General features: G+C 48.4%; 1 protein-coding gene and 1 non-coding gene across 7 annotated transcripts in view; both read right to left on the reverse strand.

Moving 5' to 3' along the window:
- The window catches only part of TK2 (thymidine kinase 2), a 50563-nt gene that overhangs the window by 25481 nt on the left and 3708 nt on the right, over positions 1-21374 (reverse strand). For 4 of the 6 annotated variants that reach the window (XM_038772555.1, XM_038772554.1, XM_038772551.1 and 1 more), the window contains exons 1-4: positions 13703-13903; positions 8267-8304; positions 6095-6169; positions 1616-1669 (exon numbers count right to left, since the gene is read on the reverse strand). In XM_038772555.1, the coding sequence (XP_038628483.1) occupies positions 1616-1669; positions 6095-6169; positions 8267-8304; positions 13703-13898 (363 nt within the window). In that variant the 5' untranslated portion in view covers positions 13899-13903. Of the gene's footprint in view, positions 1-1615; positions 1670-6094; positions 6170-8266; positions 8305-13702; positions 13904-21374 lie in introns of those variants that run through there. The other 2 variants (XM_038772552.1, XM_038772556.1) reach the window with 2 other exon arrangements.
- Positions 19439-19574, reverse strand: LOC119920618. Its single transcript, XR_005448348.1, has one exon. It is a non-coding gene; the product is annotated as a small nucleolar RNA SNORA7 (small nucleolar RNA).

Consider the following 21374-nt stretch of genomic DNA (forward strand, 5'->3'; position numbering starts at 1 on the left):
CTGGGGCATCACTATGGGTCGGAAATGACTCGACGGCATAAGACAAGAGAGCTTACTAAGAGCCCAGCACTATGCTAAGCACTGGGGTAGATACAACACAATTCAGTCTGACACACTCTCTATTCCACGCAGGGTTCACAATCCCCTCCATCCAAACTGCTACCATGTTAATATAATTACCCTATCCCGCCTAGATTACTGCATCAGCCTCCTTGCTCATTTCCCAACCTCCTGTCTCTCCCGGCTCAAGTCCATATTTCACTCCACTGCCCGGATCATCTTTCTACAAAAACGTTCAGGACATGTTGCCGCCACCCGCCTTCAAAAATATCCAGTGGTTGCCTATCCACCTCCACATCAAACAAAAACTCCTCACCATTAGCTATGAAGCACTCCATCACCTTACACCCTCCTACCTCACCTCACTTCTCTCCTTCTACAACCCAGCCTACATACTTGGCCCCTCTAGTGCTAACCTTCTCAGTGTGTCTCGATCTCACATATCTCCCTGCCAATCCCTGGCCCAAGTCCAGCCTTTGGCCTGGAATATCCTCCCTTATCAGATCTGATGGACAGTTGCTCTCCCCCCACTTCAGAGCCTGGTTGATGGCACATCTCCTTAAGGAGGACTTCTCAGACTAAGCCCCACGTTTCCTCATCTCCCACTCCCTTCTGCATTGTCCTGACTTGCTCCCTTTGCTCTTCTCCACCTCCCAGCCTCACAGCACTTATGTATATATCTGTAATTTTATTTATTTGTACTGATGCCTGTCTCCACCACTCTAGACTGTGAGCTCATTGTGGGCAGGGGGTATCACTGTTTATTGCCGTATGGTACTTTCTCAAGTGCTTAGTACAGTGCTCGGCACACAGTAAGCGCTTAATAAATACGATTGAATGATTGACTGACTGACTAAATGAATGAATGAATAAGAGGGAGGAAAGGGGGGAAAGGAAGGAGTGGGGAGGAGAAGAGCACAGCAGCAATCTTTACCCTGATTGTACAGAGGAGGAATTGAGGCCTGAGGCCCAAAGAGGAGAAGTAATTTGTCCAGGGTCACACACAGCAGGCCACTGGTGGCCTGGGACTGTGACCTGGATCACCTGATGCCCAGCCCCATGCACTTTTCACTAGGCCACACCACCTCCCCATCCCGCCACCACCATGTTAATAGGTAATCAGACCATCTTTTTTGAGAGTAACAACCGAACTTTCCCCTCTCTTCCATGGAGGTCCCCCAAATCAAACTTACGGACCCAGAACGAGCCAACCTACCCTTTTCCAATCTAGGGCCTCGTCTGCAATGCTGCCACCCCTCCCCACACCTGCACCAGGAAAGAACTCCTCATCACCCAGGGATCTACTCTGTCGTTCACAGCCCAAATGCTCTAGGTTCCAGAAAGCTCACCTGGGGACTGAACCCTGCAGAGCTGCCTGGCTGGCAGAGGGGGGATGTAGGGGAGGGCAGAGAGGAGTGGGAGAGGGAGCCAAAGGGGGTGGAGGTGGGCCTGAGGTGGGCCATCCCCTTATAGAAACCCTGGCATCTGCCACCCGGAGGGAGGTTCAGGGGCGAGACAGCTGGCCAGCAGAAAGGGAGGAAGCCGCATCACTCACCAGGGGGTTGTGGCCCCGGACGTTCCTCCACTTGGACACTGGCTCGGTCAAAACCTGGAGAGGCAAGCAGCAGCTTTGAACACTGGGCTGAGAAACGAGGCAGTAGCTCACCGTCCCCACTTCCTCCCTCCTGCCCGGGCCCCGGGCTGGCCACCCAAGGCACCTCCCCTACCACCTGCCAGGCACCAGAGGCAGCCAGTTCACTCTGTCCCCCCATTCCTCGCTGCACTTCGGGGGTGAACACTGTACGGGAGTCAGGGAATGGTCATCTAACAACGACACCTGTCTGTGTCGGGTCAGAGGGGATGGCGGTGCGCTTTCCCACCGCAGCGGCCCCGGGGAGAGTTCTGTTGCGTGAGGCTCGTCATAGGTATGATGCCCCCGACTCCCCACCCTGCTCCGGATTGGGGCACAGGGGAGGCAATTGACAAACCACCACTCCAGAGGCTTCCTGTGCCAACAGTGAGCTTGGCTTAGTGGAAAGAGCACAGGCTTGGGAGTCAGAGGTCGTGGGTTCTAATCCTGGCTCTGCCACATCAGCTGTGTGACTTTGGGCAAGCCACCTAACTTCTTTGTGCCTCAGTTCCCTCATCTATAAAATGGGGATTAAGTCTGTGAACCCCTTGTGGGACAACCTGATTACCTTGTATCTAACCCAGAGCTTAGAACAGTGCTTGGCACATAGTAAGGCTTAACAAATACCATTATTATTATTATTATTATTATTAAAGCAGGCAGGGTGGCACCAGCTGCTGAGCCTTTGCAGCGGGGGCTGATGGGTGGAGAGGCCAGGTGTCCTCTTCCCCAATTGCCAGAAAGGTCAGGTAAAAAACCCTCACAATCAGTCTGATTCCAGCAGGGAGGGCGTTAAGTCACAAAGGAAATGAGAAGCAGTGTGGCTTAGTGGCAAGAGCCCGGGCTTGGGAGTCAGAAGTCATGGGTTCAAATCCCGACTCCACCCCTTCTCAGCTGTGTGGCTTTGGGCCAGTCACTTCACTTCTCTGGGCCTCCATTATCCCATCTGTCAAATGGGGGTGAAGACTGTGAGCCCCACGGGGGACAACCTGTTAACCTTGTATCTACCCCAGTGCTTAGAACAGTGCTTGGCACAAAGTAAGCACTTAAATATTATTATTATTATTATTAAATGAAAAGGACCAAGTGGAGGACTGAGGGTGGAGCCACTCTGGAGGGCCTATGGGCTAAAAGAAGGAGGCTGCCTTTAAAAGTGAAGAAGTGTGGAGGCCCACAATCAATCAATGCTATTTAAGGAGTGCTTACTGGGTACAGAGCACTGTACTGAGCGTTTTGGGCCACCTCAGGAGTCTAAAAGTTCCACCAGATGTTTTGAGTTTATCACTTCTGCTTCATTTACCTTCAGACTCTTTCAGAGCCCAATGTCCCAAAGTCGATAAGAAAAGAGCCGGCTAAGAGGGGACCTAAGGTTGGGAAAATCAGTTACATGTTTCTAACAGTGTGGGGTACTGAATTCAGAAACATTCTGGAATAACCATCCCATCAGGGTTCACTTCTTGGAAAATGGTAAGCACTCTCGTCGGACCAACTGGCGAGGCTGTGAAGCTGTGAATAGCCTCAGGCTGTTCCACAAATTGCAGTCTCAGGAGAGAGCCTGCCACCTAACAATGAGTGTGCAGTTGTGCTCTGTCTGAATTGAACTTCAGGGCAATCACGTGTATTCTACCAGCCATGAACCAAAGTGCTCAAAGCACTTAGACCGAGAGTTAACAACTCACCTGCTCGTTCTCCCCTATGCGATGTCTTTGCACTCGGATCTGTGACCTTTGGGCCTCTGATATCTGCCCCACCTCCAACCCCACATCACTTACAGACAGATCTTTAAATTCTATATTATAAATTATTTACATTCATGTCCGTCTCCCCCGCTAGACTGTAAGCTCGTAATGGGCAGACAATGGGACTGCTAATTCTGATGTATTGTACTCTTCCAAGCACTTAGTACAATGCTCTGCACATAACTAGTGCTCAATAAATACCATTGATGATGATGAACTCACCTTCACCATAACTCAGGGGAGAGGGTGAGAAGGGCAGTTTTTGGTTGGAGTAACTTGCTCTCTCATCTCTCCTAAAAATCCAGCATGCGGCAGCCCAAGGGCAGAGTGGGTGCTATTGTGGTCATCTGGAGTCTTTACAGTGGCCCCCAGCAGACCAAGACACAGAAGGACTGTTAGGGAACCCGATGTCTTTGAAAACCACTGACACCTGAGCTGTGCATGCTAATGGAGAGCCACTAATGGGGAGCATATTCTCCCAGAGGCGGGATGTTTCCTTGGAAAGCACCCACACCCACAGCCCGAGCAGAGTTTTGAGGAAAGACATTATAAAGATTGCAGTGTAACAGCAACGTTTCAGATAATAATAATATTATAATTATTACTGTGGTATTTGTTAAGTACTTACAATAAACCAAGCACTGTACTAAGCAGCGCTTCGTACAGTATACAAGGTAATCACGTCCCACATGGGGCTCATGGTCCAAGTAGGAGGGAGAACAGGTACTGAATCTCCATTTTGCAGATGAGGGAACTGAAGCCCAGAGAAGTTAAGTAACTCGCCCAAGATCACACAGCAGACCTCGGATATGAGATTAGAACCCAGGTCCTCTGACTTCCAGACCCAAGCTCTTTCATTCATTCAGTCATTCAAATGTATTTATTGAGCGCTCGCTGTATGCAGAGCACTGTACTAAGCACTTGGGAAGTACAAATTGGCAACACATAGAGATGGTCCCTACCCAACAACAGGCTCACAGTCTAGAAGACGGGCTCACAGTCCAGTCTTTCCACCAGGCCTCGCTGCAGGTAGAATGAAGGGACAGGTGTGGGGTAAAAAGATGGGCTTGGATCCAGGTAAATCCAAGCTAAGATGCAACAATCAATCAGCTGGTGGCATTTACTGAGTGTTTACTGTGCACAGAGCACTGTACTAAGTGCTTGGGAGAGTACAGTACAACAGAGTTGGTAGACATGTTCCCTGCCCACAACAAGCTCACAGTCTACAGGGGGAGGCAGACACTAATGTAAATAAACAAATTATGGATATGCACATGAGTGCTGTGGGGTTGAGGGAAGGGTGAATACTAAGTGCCCGTAGGGTACAGATCGAAAGGCATAGATGATGCAGACAAGAAAGGGAGTCAGGGAAAAGAGGGCGCAATCAGGGAAGGCCTCTTGGAGTAGAAGTGACCTTAATAATGCTTCGAAGGTGGAGAGAGTGGTGGTCTGGTCTGGTGGATATGGAGGGGCAGGGAGTTCCAGGCCAGAGGGAGGATGTGCAAACGGAGTCGGTGGCAAGATAGGTGAGATCAAGGCATAGTGAGTAAGCTGGCGCTAGAGGAGTGAAGTGTGAGGGCTGGGCTGTAGTAGGAGATTAGCGTGGGGAGGTTGGATGGGGTGAGGTGACTGAGTGCTTTAATAATCAATGGTAAGGAGACTCAGCTTGATGCAGAGGTGGATGGGCAACCACTGGAGATTCTTGAGGAGTGGGGAGACATGAATTGAACGATTTTTTTTTTTTAGAAAAATGATCCAGGCAGCAGAGTGAAATATGGACAGGAGTGGGGAGAGACAGATGGCAGGGAGGTCAGCAACGAGGCAACGTAATCTAGCAAGAAGAACTCGGGCCTGGAAGTCAGGGGACATGGGATCTAATCCCAGCTCCACCACTTGCCTGCTGTGTGACCTTGGGCAAGTCACTTTACTTCTCTGTGCTTCAGTTTCCACATCTGTAAAATGGGAATTCGATACCTGTGCTCCCTCCTACTTAGACTGTGAGCCCCATGTGGGACAGGGACCATGTCCAACCTGATTGCATTGTATCTTCCCCAGTGCATACAGCTAGCACTTAAATACCGCAATTATAATTATTAACTAAAATAGTTGGCTGGAAAGTGAAAAGGAGCACGACCAGAGAAGCATCAGGGAGATGCATTTTATTACCAGTTTTCTTCTTTTTTTTTTTTAAAAGCATCCTATAGAAGCCACAAAACTGTATTTGTTAAGCACTTTACTATGTGCCAGGCACTGTAGTAAGCGCTGGGACAGATACAAGTTAATCAAGTTGGACACAGTCCATGTACCACATGGGGCTCACAGCCTTAATCCCCATTTTACAGATGAGGTAACTGAGGCACAGAGAAGTGAAGTGATTTGCCCAAGGTCACACAGCAGATATATTCATTCATTCATTCATTCAAAGTCCTTTTGACTCCCAGACCTGTGCTAATCTTCCTCCCTATCACCCGTCAGCAGGCAGTACCAAGTCACTACAGCAATAAAAAAACATTATTTTGCAAAGGACCCACAAGCTAGATGAAGCTTAATAATGCCGACAGCCCAACTTCTGCCATTAGAGTCTGTTCCTGCCCAGTCTGTGGAAAACTTTAGAGCTTTTCAACAGTTGGAACTCTGAAAGCTCAGCGATTACTGGCTCACGTACCTCAATGTCAGTTGTTCCAGAGAAGTAGTCCAGGCACGTCGTTTTCCCGCTTGCAATATTGCCTTCGATGCAGATCTAGTGAAGATAAACTGTTATGATCGCCACTCCTCCCACCTTCAAAGAATATTACGGGCACAACTCCTACCAGAGGCCTTCCCCGATGAAGCCCTCTTTTCCCCAGCTCCCTCTTCCTTCTGCATTGTCTATGCACCTGGCTCTATGACCTTTGGGAATTTAGTATTCACCCCACCCGCCCCACAGCCCTTACCTAAATCTCCATAAATAATAATGATAGCATTTGTTAAGCGCTTACTATGTGCAAAACACTGTTCTAAGCGCTGGGGGTGGGGGGAATACAAGGTGATAAGATTGTCCCGCATGGGGCTCACAGTTATCATCCCCATTTTACAGATGAGGTAACTGAGGCTCTGAGAAGTTAAGTGACTTGCCCAAGGTCACACAGCAGACACGTGGTGGAGCCGGGGTGATAATCAAATCATAAATGATTTGTATATATTAACAAATATAGTCTCCCCCACTAGACTGTATGCTTGTTGTGGGCAGGGAATGTTTCTACCAACTCTATTATACTGTACTCCCCCAAGTGCTTAACACTGCTTAGCACCTAGTTTAATAAATACCACTGACTGATTGATGAGACTTGAGAACAGAGTTAGCAGCAAGCATCAATGTGACCACTTATAAGAACTGGCTACATCTACGTCAGTAACAATGGTCACTGCAATGACTAATCCCCCCTGAAACTCCAGAGCCTCCAAATCTGTTAAAAACCCCACTGCGAGATTAGTTTTTTATTCTATTTGTTAAGCGCTTATTATGTGCCAGACACTATACTAGGCACTGGAGTAGATACAAGTTACTCAGGTTGGGCACAGTCCATGTCCCACATGAGGCTCATATCTTAATCCCCATTTTACGGACAAGGTAATTGAGACACCGAGAATTTAAGTGCCTTGCTCAAAGTCACTCGGCAGACAAGTGGCGAGCCGGGATTAGAATCCAAGTAACTAGTTAACAGTAAACAGCAAAGAGCAGCGTGGCCTAGTGGAAGGAGCATGGGCCTAGGAGTTAGAGGACCTGGGTTCTAATCCCGGTTCCGCCACTTACTTGCTGTGTGACCTTGGGTAAGTCACTTCATTTCTCTGTGCCTCAATTTCTTCATTTGTAAAATGGGGATTTGGTGCCTGTTCTCCCTCCTACTTGGAATGTGAGCCCCATGTGAGACAGGGAATGTGTCCAAACTGACTCACTCGTATCTACCCCAGACCTGAAAGCATTGATTGACACATAGTAAGTGCTTAACAAATACCATAATGATAATAATAATAATACTAAAACAAGCACAATTTGGGTTTGGTCTGTTTTCAGATCATTTACAAAGGCTGTCTCCCAATTCCTTACAATATCCCTGAAACTGAGACTCAGAGAAACTCACTCCCCTGCCTCCGCTCCCATAGCCAGTCAATGAGACAATGGGGTAGATGATGAGATTTTCAACCCCAGAATGCCAGCACGATGTCAGAACACCTGATGGTCAAGCATGCCCTCGCGACTGAGCATGGATGCACACTGGGGTCGTGGAGGTGTGAGGGAGTGGGCCAGTCTTGCCATCCCTGTCCGAAGCCAAACTGTGTGACCTAAACTGGGTCTCCCGCTCACCCATCACTGGTAGTCCCAGGGTTTGGGGACCCTGGCTGGGCTAATGCACTAAGCTTTCCTGTCTTTCCAGTGGTACGAAGCCAGTCCCTGTGGCAGTGAAAGTTCCCTTGGGAGAGCAGGGGAAGCAGTGTGAAACATGACACGGCATCTCGGTCGACGGGGGAAAAACATCGCCCCATCTCCCCAGATCCACAGACCAAGCAAGGTCTCGGGCCACCAAAACAACAAAAGGCTAGAGAATAGCTTTTCCCTTCACTCTCAACACGGCAGTGAATGACTCGGTTAGGATGAACGTGTGCAAAATGAAAAAAAGAAAGACTGCAAAGTGCTTGCACCATGAACTGAAGAAACCAGCTAGCTCTACCAAGTTCCCTCTCTCTGGCTAAAGCTCTTGGCTTCAGAAATTCTTTTGGGACCCTTCATACCCCGCCCGACTACATGTTAACATCTGTCCCGCATTACAACGTGGTTGTGCAGAAAGGAGGTACTTACAACGGTTTTCCTCTTCCTTTCATCTCCCTGATGTTTGTCTGCAAAAGGATGGAAAGGACAAAATTGAAAACTCTACTTTCAGAGAGCCCAAACATGCCTGTAGCTCTGTTCAGGTCACTCTACCTGGCCAAAAATTCCAGAGAATTTCCTTGCTAGATACAGCAACTGAGACACGGGCTGGATTAGGGCTGGAAATGGGGGGGGGGGGGGGGCCTGGGCTCTGACCAATGGGGGAGGGAGTAGAACTTGGGTCTGGATAGCAACAGAACCAGCATTTCGAATTCAGTACGGGATTTGAAAACGATCACCTGGTTAAATGATTAACACTTTGCCTTCCTCTTTTTTTTTTTTAATGGTATTTGTTAAGTGTGTGTCAGGTACTGCATTAAGCACTGGGGTAGATACAAGTCCATGTCCCACATGGAGCTCACAGTCTTAATCCCCATTTTATAGATGAGGTAACTGAGGAAGAGAGACGTGAAGTGATTTGCCCACGGTCACACAGAAGTGAAGGAGCCAGGATTAGAACCCAGGGCCTCTGACTCCCAAGCCTGGGCTCATTCCACTAGGTCACATTGCTTCTCTATGCCAGTCCCACTATACCTCGAGGCAGGGAACATTGTTAAGTTCAATTTCTAAGTCTCCAGAGCACCTTTCTTTCCTTCCACTGGTGGAATCTGAACAGCTTGGGGACCGGGAATTCAAATCATCAATTCAGGGAATGCAGCAGACGACTGAAAAACTCAACAAAAACCCCAATCTCCAGACAGAGATGAAACTGAAGTCCAGAGTTTCGCTAACTTGAGCCCTGAATTCTGATTCATAGCATACAGGAGAAAACATTCAGTACCCGTGGCTCAGTGGAAAGAGCACAGGCTTGGGAGTCAGAGGTCGTGGGTTCAAATCCCAGCTCCGCCAATTGTCAGCTGTGTGACTTGGGTAAGTCGTTCACTTTTCTGTGCCTCAGTTACCTCATCTGTAAAATGGGGATTAAGACTATGAGCCCCACGTAGGACAACCTGATCACCTTGTATCCTCCCCAGCAATTAGAACAGTGCTTTGTACATTGTAAGTGCTTAACAAATGCCATCATTATTATTACCTGCATCGACCAGACAAAACACTCAGTTAAGAGACTGTTCATGCCACAGCCTGCTGTCCAAATGATCTAAGATGCCCCCTCAAACAAAACGCTGTTCAGCCCCAAGGATGACCCATTCTTAATATTTTATTGCATCAGTAACTAGTAAGTTAGATTAATAAATTAATAAATTAGATGATTATGTAAGTTCAGCTAAACAATTCTGCACCAACAACACTTTGCAGTACCCCACGAGTCAGACAGGACTGAGCTTTATGGACACCTGTGTTGTGACACGCAAATCGAGTTAAGGGGCAGATGTGGTGGATGCCAGAGCAGGAGAGGCCCAGGGAGCTTCTCCTCCATGCTGCACCCTTCTGAGCCCGGGAATCCTGCCACCGTGGGACCCCTGGATGGGGGAGGCAGCTCCAGCCCCATCACGGGCAATGAGAGAAGGAATCTCCAAGGGACAGATACCCACACCATTTCACACTCCCCTACCCGATGCCTCCGGCCATGGGCGACGAGGCCCTTCTGAGCCCAGGAATCCTTCTGATGGGGCGAGACCTAGCATGTGACCCGACTCCTGAGGCCATCACCACAGCTGTCGGAGGTGGGGGAAAATGGCACAGTCCCGGGACCTAACCACAAACCTGCTGAGATCTCCCAGTGGGGAGGGGGCACCGTGCTTAAACCCCTATGCAAGCTCCTCCTCAACACCTGGACCTCTGAGAAGATGCCACAGGATCTCCAAGATGCCACCACCATCATCTTCAAGAAGTAAGACGAGATCCCAGCAATATCGAGGCACCACATTACCCTCCCTCTCTGGCAACATCATAGCCAGAGGACTCCTGGATGGGCTACTGAAGAAGATCATTGACCCAACACTCCCAAGATCATAAAGTGACTTCAGAGCCCAGCGTGGCACAGTGGACATGGTCTATACTTCTAATTAGAGAAGCAGCATTGCGTAGTGGATAGAGCAGGGGGATAGAGTCAGAAGGTCATGGGTTCTAATCTCGGCTCCGATGTGTGACCTTGGGCAAGTCACTTCACTTCTCTGGGCTTCAGTTACCTCATCTGTAAAATGGGGATTAAGACTATGAGCCCCACATGGGACAACCTAGCTTGTATCTACTCCAGCACTTAGAACAGTGCTTGGCACATAGTAAGCGCTTTAACAAATACCATTATTATTATTATTATTATTATTATTATTATGCAACCTGCCAGATATGAGAGAAGTGCAGGGAACAGCCCGAGACCTCTACAAGGTTCTCACTGAACTTCTGAAAGTACTTGACACCATCAACGGGTCTGGGCTTTGGAAATTCTCCTGAACAGTTCACCACGATCCCAAGATGACTGCATGATAGGCCGGCTGACTGGGTCAGAGCTGAGGGTTCCGTGTCTGAGCCGTTCCCAGTTGACAGTGGAGGAAAGCAGGAATATGGAATGAACCCTGACTTGTTCAATTTATTCTACACAGCCAGGCTGAAGGACACAGCGAAAGACCTGGATGAAGGTCTCAGAACGCCACTCCGCTCTTCTGGGAAGCCCTTCCAACGCAACAGACTCTGATCATCATCCCAAGTCCTAAAAATGGTCCTTCAAGAATTGCCAAATGCAGAGGACTATGCCCTATAGGCACACTCTGCAAGAGACCCACAAACGACTGTACACCGCTTTCCCAAGCAGCCAGCTGAAGAAGCAGTGCGGCTTAGTAGAAAGAGCATGGGGTTGGGAGTCAGAGGTTGTGGGTTCTAATCCCAGCTCTGCCACTTGTCTGCTGTGTGACCTTGGGCAAGTCACTTTTCTCTGTGCCTCTGTTACCTCATCTGGAAAATGGGGATGAAGACTGTGAGCCCCACGTGGGACAATTTGATTATCTTGTATCTATCCCAGCGCTTAGAACAGTGCTTGGCAAATAGTAAGCACTTAAATACCAACATTATTATTATTATTATTACAAGCTGACGATAATCCTAAAGAAAACCGAGATGATGCCTCAGTCTGCACCACGGAGGCCAAACACACGACCATCAGTGTCACCTGATGGACCATGTGCCACATCAAATGGCAGGAAGGGATCCCAAACAAGACCTGGAACATCAGTCTCCTTGGACCAGAGCTCTGCCCAGCTGCCCTGGGTGGGCCGCCTAAGGAGAATGGACTGCAGCAAGATACCGAAGTGCCTGCTACGGTGATTAGAAATTGGAGACATGGAAAACAAGGAGGACAGAGGAACCACTGGAAGGATTAGAGTAAGCCAAAGCCCTGGTCAATGCTGTGGCTTGGCTATAAGCTGCGAATGAAATACTGTGTGGCAAAGGCGCAATCCAGAAAAGAGTAGCTCTTTTCCAGAGGAAGGTTTGGATGGCTTGTGAGACAAGACAGCAGAAGCAAAAATAGCCCCAAGTACCACAAACAAAACACATGGCAGCACAAAGAGGGTAGTGGGGAGTGTGGGTCCTACATTGACCCTTTCGGCTACACCCACACACCCAGAGGGGAATTTCACCATCAGCAGCGTCTTCTTGGGGCATGAAGACCATCAGATACACTGAGCTCTATGTTGAGAGCTGGGGTTGATACACGATCATCATTAAGTCAGGTAAGTGAAAAGCCTCACTTTCATTCCAATTTAGGGGGAGTTCTCCCTGAGACCATCAGCCCTTTCCCTGAATGCTGTTCCTCTATCACCGACACCTGAATACCTGATGGAAGAAAATGTTCCACTGTTCCACTGGCTTGTCAGCTCCTTGAGGGCAGGGATCTTATAATAATAAGAAGAAGAAGAAGAAGAAGAAGAAGAATAGTACTTGTTAAGTGCTTACTGTGTGCCAAGTACTGTTCTACGTCCTGGGGTAGGTACAAGATAATCAGGTTGTCCCACGTGGGGCTCACAGTCTCAATCCCCATTTTACAGATGCAGTAACTGAGGCACAGAGAAGTTAAATAACTTGCCCAGGGTCACACAGCAGGCAGGTGGTGGAGCCAGGAATAGACCCCACAACCTCTGACTCTGAAGCCCATGCTCTTTCCACTAAACCACGCTGCTTCTCTATGTATCTTCATGGCTCAGTGGAAAGAGCACGGACTTTGGAGTCAGAGGTCATGGGTTCAAATCCCAGCTCCACCAACTGTCAGCTGTGTGACTTTGGGCAAGTCACTTCACTTCTCTGTGCCTCAGTTACCTCATCTGTAAAATGGGGATTAAAACTGTGAGCCCCCTTTGGGACAACCTGATCACCTTGTAACCTCCCCAGCGCTTAGAACAGTGCCTTGCACATTCATTCATTCATTCATTCAATCAAATTTACTGAGCGCTTACTGTGTGCAGAGCACTGTACTAAGCGCTTGGGAAGTACAAGTTGGCAAGTTATAGAGATGGTCCCTACCCAACAACGGGCTCACAGTCTAGAAGGGGGAGACAGACAACAAAACATATTAACAAAATAAATAGAATAGTAAATATGTACAAGTAAAATAAATAGAGTAATAAATCTGTACAAACATATATACAGGTGCTGGGGGGATGGGGAGGGGGAGAGGAAGGAGGGGGCTCAGTTTGGGAAGGCCTCCTGGAGGAGGTGAGCTCTCAGTAGGGCTTTGAAGGGAGTAAGAGAGCTAGCTTGGCGAATGTGCGGAGGGAGGGCATTCCAGGCCAGGGGGAGGACGTGGGCCGGGGGTCGATGGCGGGACAGGCGAGGACGAGGCACAGTGAGGAGGTTAGCGGCAGAGGAGCAGAGGGTGCGGGCTGGGTTGTCTCCTACTGGACTCCAACAGGCTCTGCTAAATGGCAAACTGCATGATTTCATAATCCTCATCTTGCAGGTGCATATTTCTACCACTGTCTTGGATGTGATAGGATTCAGGGATCCTGCACATAGTAAGCACTTAACAAATACCATCATTATTATTATCTATGTACTCTATTGTACTCTGTGCTCAGTAAGCACTCAGTAAATACCACTGACTGAGTCTCTCAATAGTTTTCATTGAGGGTCAAGAACAGTACCGGCCTCAGCTACAGGCTCAAAATCCCCTGGCATTTCTGACCAGTGAGTCATTCTTTCGCGACAGCCTGTCAGCTTCCCCATCAGAAAGACACTGTTCCTCCTCCAGTCTCGACACTCTTGAGCCCTCAAAGGGTGGCTCCCATATGCCCCCGGCCCAAGCTCCTCCTCCTTCCCTGGTCCCTGCCTTGTCTCTGCTCCCCTCTCTGACTCCCCGGTCCCTGCCTTGTCTCTCTGCTCCTATCTCTTCTCCCGGCCCCGCTCCCAGCCCGCGGCCTCCCCGGCCCTCCCCGGAGCGGGCGAGGCAAGGTCCCGGGCGGTGCGCCGCCTCACCGGGCAAAGCAAAGAGGGTTCGGTTACCCAAAGGCCAGGCCCGGGGCTCCAAGGGTGCCGGGCCTCGGAGCCGGAGGGGAGGCCCGCCGGGGACCGCTCCGTTAGCGCCGCTAGCTGACGAGCAGAGCCGGGGGGCCGGGCCCGGGCTCCGCCTAGGCCTCAGCCGCCTCAGCTGCATCTGCAGCGACAGCAGCATGGCCCGTGTCCGGTTGGCTTGGCGGTGGCCGCCGCAGCCGCACACTTCCGCAAGGCACAGAGTTTTGCTTCCTGGGTGAATTCCCCTCCGAGGTGGCCCGGTCGCCGCCCCCGGGGCTCTTAAAGGGACCCCGTCTCGTTTCGCCCTCCGCCCAACTTCCTCAAATCAAGCCCAGACTCGCTTCCTCCAGTCTTTGTCGCCGAGCATCATCGAGAAAACTTTCCTCCACCACCGCCGCCCACTCAGTCGGTCAATAAATCGTATGTATTGAGCGCTTACTGTGGACAGAGCACTGTACTGAGCGCTCGGGGGAGGACAGTACAATAGACGCACTCCCTGCCCACGACCAGTTTACAGTCTAGACGGGGAGGCGGACATTAGTATAAATAAATAAATGACAGCGTGGCTCAGTGGAAAGAGCCCGGGCTTTGGAGTCAGAGGTCATGGGTTCAAATTCCGGCTCCGCCACTTGTCAGCTGTGTGACTTTGGGCAAGTCATTCACTTCTTTGGGCCTCAGTTACCTCATCTGTAAAATGGGGATTGAGACTGTGAGCCCCCCGTGGGACACCTTGTATTCTCCCCAGCGCTTAGAACAGTGCTTTGCACATAGTAAGCGCTTGATAAATGCCATCATTATTATTATTATAAGGCCTGGGAGGTTGGGAGCAGGGATGAATGAAGGGAGAAAGTCAAAGGGGTGCAGAAGGGAGTGGGAGAAGAGGAAAGGGGGGCTTAGAGAAGGCCTCTTGGAGGAGACGGACCTTCAGTAAGGCTTTGAAGAGGAGTAGAGTCATTGTCGCATATGAGGACAATATAGACTGTGAGCCCACTGTTCGGTAGGGACCGTCTCTATATGTTGCCAACTTGTACTTCCCAAGCACTTAGTGCAGTGCTCTGCATACAGTAAGCGCTCAATAAATATGATTGAGTGAATGAATGAGGAGGGAGGGTGCTCCAGGCCAGAGGCAGGCTGTCGGGGAGAGGTGGGTGGCGAGATAGGTGAGAAGGTTGATGATGACGATGGTATTTGTTAAGCGCTTACTCTGTGCCAAGCACTGTTCTAAGCGCTGGGAGAGATACAAGGTAATCAGGTTGTCCCTCATGGGATTCACAGTCTTAATCAGAGAAGCAGCTTCTCCTCTTAATGAGAAGCAGCGTGGCTTAGTGGAAAGAGTGCAGGCTGGGGAGTAAGAGGTTGTGGGTTCCAATCCCAGCTTGGCCACTTGTCAGCTGTGTGCAAGTCACTTCACTTATCTGTGCTTCAATTTCCTCTTCTGTAAAATGGGGATTAAAACTGTGAGCCCCACGTGGGACAACCTGATAACCTTCCTCCCTTCAAAGCCCTACTGAGAGCTCACCTCCTCCAAGAGGCCTTCCCAGACTGAGCCACCTTTTTCCTCTTCTCCTCCCCATCCCCCCGCCCTACCTCCTTCCCCTCCCCACAGCACCTGTATATATGTTTGTGCAGATTTATTACTCTATTTATTTTACTTGTACATATTTACTATTCTATTTATTTTGTTAATGATGTACATCTAGCTTTAATTCTATTTGTTCTGACGACTTGACACCTGTCCACATGTTATGTTTTGTTGTCTGTCTCCCCCTTCTAGACTGTGAGCCTGTTGTTGGGTAGGGACCGTTTCTATATGTTGCCAACTTGTACTTCCCAAGTGCTTAGTACAGTGCTGTCCACACAGTAAGTGCTCAATAAATACGACTGAATGAATGAATGAATGAACAGTGCTTGGCAAATAGTAAGCACTTAACAAATGCCATCATCGTTATTATTATCATTACCCCAGTGCTTAGAACAGTGCTAACAGCGCTTAACAAGACTGTGAGCCCGTTGTTGGGTAAGGACCATCTCTATATGTTGCCAATTTGTACTTCCCAATTGCTAGTACAGTTGCACACAGTAAGCGCTCAATAAATATGATTGAGTGAATGAATACTATTATTATTAATCCCCATTTTACAGATGAGGTAACTGAGGCACAGAAGAGTTAAGTGACTTGTCCAAAGTCACACAGATGATAAGTAACAGAGCTGGATTAGAGCCCACAACCTCTGACTCCTAAGCCGAGGCTCTTTCCACTAAGCCACGCTTCTTCTCTGGTTGGCATTAGAGGAGCTAAGTGTGTGGGCTAGGTTGGAGTAGGAGAGTAGTGAGGCACGGTAGGAGGGGCCAAGGGGCTTGAGTACTGGTACACACACACACACCCCCCACACACACACCCGACATAATGCTTACTATGGATAATCCAGAGAGATATTTAAATGGATTCCAGTGCCATAAATGAAAAATTCCCCATCTCACACGACTGCAGCCCACAGACAAATGCATGTAATCTTGGAAAATGTTCCATCCCCAAACCCTCATAAAATAACAAAAGCCTCACAGTGATAATGGTACTGGTATTGGTGACTTGCTTGACTATGTGCCAAGCACTGTTTTATACACTGGGGCAGAGACACATTTATCAGGTAAGACACACTCCCTGTCCCCCATGAGGCTCACAGTCTAAATAGAAGAGATAACTGGTATCATTCATTCATTCATTCAATCGTATTTATTGAGCGCTTACTGTGTGCAGAGCACTGTACTAAGCACTTAGTCAATACTCCATTTTACAGTTGAAGAAACTGAGGCCCAGAGAAGTGAAGTGGCATGCCCAAAGTTACACAGAAGGCAGAGCCACTATTAGAACCCACGTCTTTTAACTCCCAGGCCCATGCTCTTTCCACCAGGCCATGTTGCTCCTGCTCAAAAATGCTACTATACACCAAACCAAGAATGATCTGGAAAAACCACTGATCTGAGTACACCTAGAGAAGCAGTGTGGTCTAGTGAAAAGAGCATGTGCTTGGAAATCAGAGGACCTGGGTTCTAATCCCAACTCCATCCCATGTCAGCTGTGTGACCTTGGGCATGTCACTTCACTTCTCTGTGCCTCAGTTACCTCATCTGTAAAATGGGGATTCAGAGTGTGAGACCCATGTGGGACAGGGACTGTGTCCAACCTGATTAATTTGTAGCTACCCCAGGGCTTAGAACAGTGCTTGGCATGTGCTTAACAAATACCATAATTATTATTATTATTACTATTATTCTCTGTGCCTCAGTTACCTCATCTATAAAATGGGAATTAAGACTGTGAGCCCAGTCAGGGACATGGACTGTGTCCAACCTGATTATCTTGTACCTACCCCACACTTAACCTGGCACACAGTAAGTGCTAAAAAAAATACCATTGAAAAAAGAAAGAAAGATTACGGTTAGGATAAACAGATGCAACAAAGTTGAAGGAGTGTTCCAGGGACTTGTAGTCACAGAAGACACAGCCTCCCACTGCAAAATTGGACCTGCACCTCACTATGGTTGGGGGTGAGAAAGTGAAACAGCCCCAATTAGAAGAATACCTGCTAGGGCAGTGCTGTCCAGGGTGAAGGTTTTTGACTGAAAGAACCCTCTGGGCCATTGTTTGAGGTGGATGAGCCCAGAAGGAATCCTCCTGCCCTCCCCAGGTCTGGAACTCCCTCCTTCTTCAAATCCTGTAGATCACTGCTCTCCCCATTTTCAAAGCCCTTCTTACATCTCCCCCAGGAGGCCTTCCCTGATTCCTCTCTCATCCTCACACTTTACATCTCCCAACTGTCATTTAAGCATTTCTGCACTACCTAAGCCCTTAGGTACTCACTCCACCATGGGGTACTTATTTACATTATTATTTATTATGCACTTGGAAATATTACTTATTTCCTTCTCCAGCCCAGCCCGCACCCTCCGCTCCTCTGCCGCTAACCTCCTCACTGTGCCTCGTTCTCGCCTGTCCCGCCGTCAACCCCCGGCCCACGTCCTCCCCCTGGCCTGGAATGCCCTCCTTCCGCACATCCGCCAAGCTAGCTCTCTTCCTCCCTTCAAAGCCCTACTGAGAGCTCACCTCCTCCAGGAGGCCTTTCCAGACTGAGCCCGCTCCTTCCTCTCCCCCTCTTCCCCCTCCCCATCCCCCCTGCCTTACCTCCTTCCCCTCCCCACAGCACCTGTATATGTGTATATATGTTTGTACATATTTATTACTCCATTTTACTTGTACATATTTATTCTATTTATTTTATTTTGTTAATATGTTTTGTTTTGTTGTCTGTATCTGCCTTCTAGACTGTGAGCCCGCTGTTGGGTAGGGACCATCTCTATATGTTGCCAACTTGTACTTCCCAAGTGCTTAGTACAGTACTCTGCACACAGTAAGCGCTCAATAAATACGATTGAATGAATGAATGAATACATATCTTTAGACTCTGTTGCTTCTCCCTATCTGTAATTGATTTTAGTGTCTGTTTCCCCTGCTAGATTGTAAATTCTTTTAGGACAGGGAGCATGTCCCCTAAGTCTATTCCACTCTCTCAAGTGCCTAGACAGTGCTCTATGCACAGATGGCACTCAGTAAATATTACTGATGGACAGAATCCTGAAAATACCTGACAAATGTGGATGGCAAAGACTACCCTAGCAACTACCTTCTGGGTGTACGGCACTATGGTACAGGAGCGGCACTATGTAGTGGTCATTTTATCCATCAATGGCATTGAAGAGAGGCAGCATAGCCTAATGGATAGAGCACAGGCCTAGGAGTCAAAAGGACCTGGTTCTAATCCATGCTCTGCCACTTGTCTGCTGTGTGACCTTGGACAAGTCACTTCTCTATGCCTCAGTTACCTCACCTGTAAAATGGGGAATTAAGATTGTGAGCCCTATGTGGGACAGAGACTGTGTCCAACCTGATTAGCTTGTATCTACCCAGAATTTAGTACAGTGCCTGGCACATAGTAAGTGCTTAACAAATACCACCATTATCATTATTATTATTATTATTATTATTATTATTAGGTGCTCAGTGAATACGACTGACAAGCCTGTAACCTTAGTGTTATCTTCAACTCATCTCTCTCTTTCAACCCATATATTCAATCTGTCACCAAATCCTGTCAGTTCAAACTTCACATCAATAAAATCCACCCTTTCCTCTCTATATCCAAACTACTACCACATTAATCCAAGCATTTACCCACCTTAACTACTGCATCTACCTCCTTGCTGAACTCCCCACCTCCTGTCTCACCCCACTCCAGTCCATACTTCATTCTGCTGCCCAGATTATTTTTCTACAAAACCTTTTAGACCATGTTTCCCTACTCCTCAAGAACTTCCAGGGGATGTCCATTCACTGCTGTATCAGACAGAAATTCCTTACCATTGGCTTTAAGGCCCTCAATCATCTTTCCCCCGCCTACCTTTGTTGTTGTTGTTGTCTTATGCTGTTGAGTTGTGACCGACCCATAGCAACGCCATGGACACATCTCTCCCAGAATGCCCCACCTCCATCTGGTAGTGGAGTGTATCTAGTAGTGTTTCTAGTAGTGTTTTCTTGGTAAAAATACAGAAGTGGTTTACTATTGCCTCCTTGCGCGCAGTAAACCTGAATCTCTGCCCTCGACTCTCTCCCATGCCGCTGCTGCCCAGCACAGGTGAGTTTTGACTTGTAGCAGATTGCCTTCCACTTGCTAGCCACTGCCAAAGCTAGGAATGGAATGGATAGGCATCTGCTTGACTCTTCCTCCGGTAGTCGAGACTGGTAGAGTACTGGAAACTCTCCAGGTGTGACCCTGAGGCCCTCCTACCTTACCTCCCTGATTTCACAAGAAGCAGCGTGGCTCAGTGGAAAGAGCACGGGCTTTGGAGTCAGAGGTCATGGGTTCAAGTCCCATCTCTGCCAACTGTCAGCTGTGTGACTTTGGGCAAGTCACTTAACTTCTCTGTGCCTCAGTTACCTCATCTGTAAAATGGGGATTAAGACTGTGAGCCCCACCTTGGGACAACCTGATCACCTTGTAACCTCCCCAGTGCTTAGAACAGTGCTTTGCACATAGTAAGCACTTAATAAATGCCATTATTATTATTATAATTATTTCTTACTACAACCCAACCTGCACACTTTACTCCTCTAATGCCAACTTGCTCACTGTACCACCATCTCATCTATCTCAATCAATCAATTGTATTTATTGAGTGTTTACCATGTGCAGAAAGAACACCGTACTAAGCATTTGGGGGCGTACAATACAACAGAGTTAGAGATGCTCCCTGTCCACAACGAGCTTACAGTCTAGAGGGGAAGATAGATATTAATATACATAGTAATTTATAATATGTAATTAGAAGACAGGTACATAAGTGCTGTGGGGTTGAGAGTGGGGTGAATTTCAAATGCCCAAAGGTCACAAATCCTACAGCGTAGACGAAACAGAAGGTAGAGGGAGCCGGGGAACAGAGGGCTTTATTGGGGAAGTCCTCTTGAAGGAGATGTGACCTTAATAATGCTTTGAAGGTGGGGAGAGTGGTGGTCTGGAGAATATGGAGAGGGAAGGAGTTCGGGTAACAGGGAGGTTACGGGAAAGGGGTCGGCAGTGAAATAGACAAGATCGGGCACAAGCAATCATTCAATCTTATTTATTGAGCACATACTTTGTGCAGAGCACTGTGAGAAGCAGTGTGGCTTAGTGGAAAGAGCCCGGGCTTGGGAGTCAGAGGTCATGGGTTTTAATCCCAGTTCCGCCACTTGCCAGCTGTGTGACTTTGGGCAAGTCACTTCACTTCTCTGTGCCTCGGTTACCTCATCTGTAAAATGGGGATTAAGACCGTGAGCCCTACATGGGACAACCTGATAACCTTGTATCTACCCCAGTGCTTAGAACAGTGCTCGGCATATTATAATCACTTAGCAAATACCATCATCATTATTATTATTATTATTACTAAGTGCTTGGGAGACTACAGTACAACAGAGTTGGAGGATACATTCTCTGCCCACAACAAGTTTACCAATCCAGAGGAGGAGACAGGAATTAATATAAATAATGGGCATGTACATAAGTGCTGTGGGGCTGAGGAAGGGTGCAAATCCAAATGCAAGGGTGACAAAGAAGGGAGTGGGAGAAGAAAAAGCAGTGAGGGCCTAGTCCGGGAAGGTACAGTGAGTAAGCTGGGCCTAGAGGAGCCAAGTGTGTGCCCGTGGGCTGGGCTGTATTCGGAGATCGATCAGTGAGGTGAGGTAGGATAGGGTGAGCTGATTGAGTGCTTTAAAGCCTTTGGTAAGGAGTTTCTCTTTGATGCAGAGGTGGATGGGCAGTCATTGGAGGTTCTTTGAGGAATGGAGAGACATGAACTGAACCCTTTTTGAGAAAAATGAACCGTGCAGCAGAGTGAAGTATGAACTGGAATGGGGAGAGACAGGAGGCAGGGAGGTCAGCGAGGAGGCAGATACAGTAGTCAAGGCATCAAGTTAAGTAGGCAAGTTGTCAAGCCTATCTCACTGCCAACCTCTCGCCCACATCCTGCCTCTGGCCTGGAATGCCCTCCATCTTCATATCTGACAGACAATCACTCTCTTCACCTTCAAAGCCTTATTAAGAGC

This window comes from Tachyglossus aculeatus, chromosome X1, assembly GCF_015852505.1.
Source record: "Tachyglossus aculeatus isolate mTacAcu1 chromosome X1, mTacAcu1.pri, whole genome shotgun sequence".
Classification (NCBI taxonomy): domain Eukaryota; kingdom Metazoa; phylum Chordata; class Mammalia; order Monotremata; family Tachyglossidae; genus Tachyglossus; species Tachyglossus aculeatus.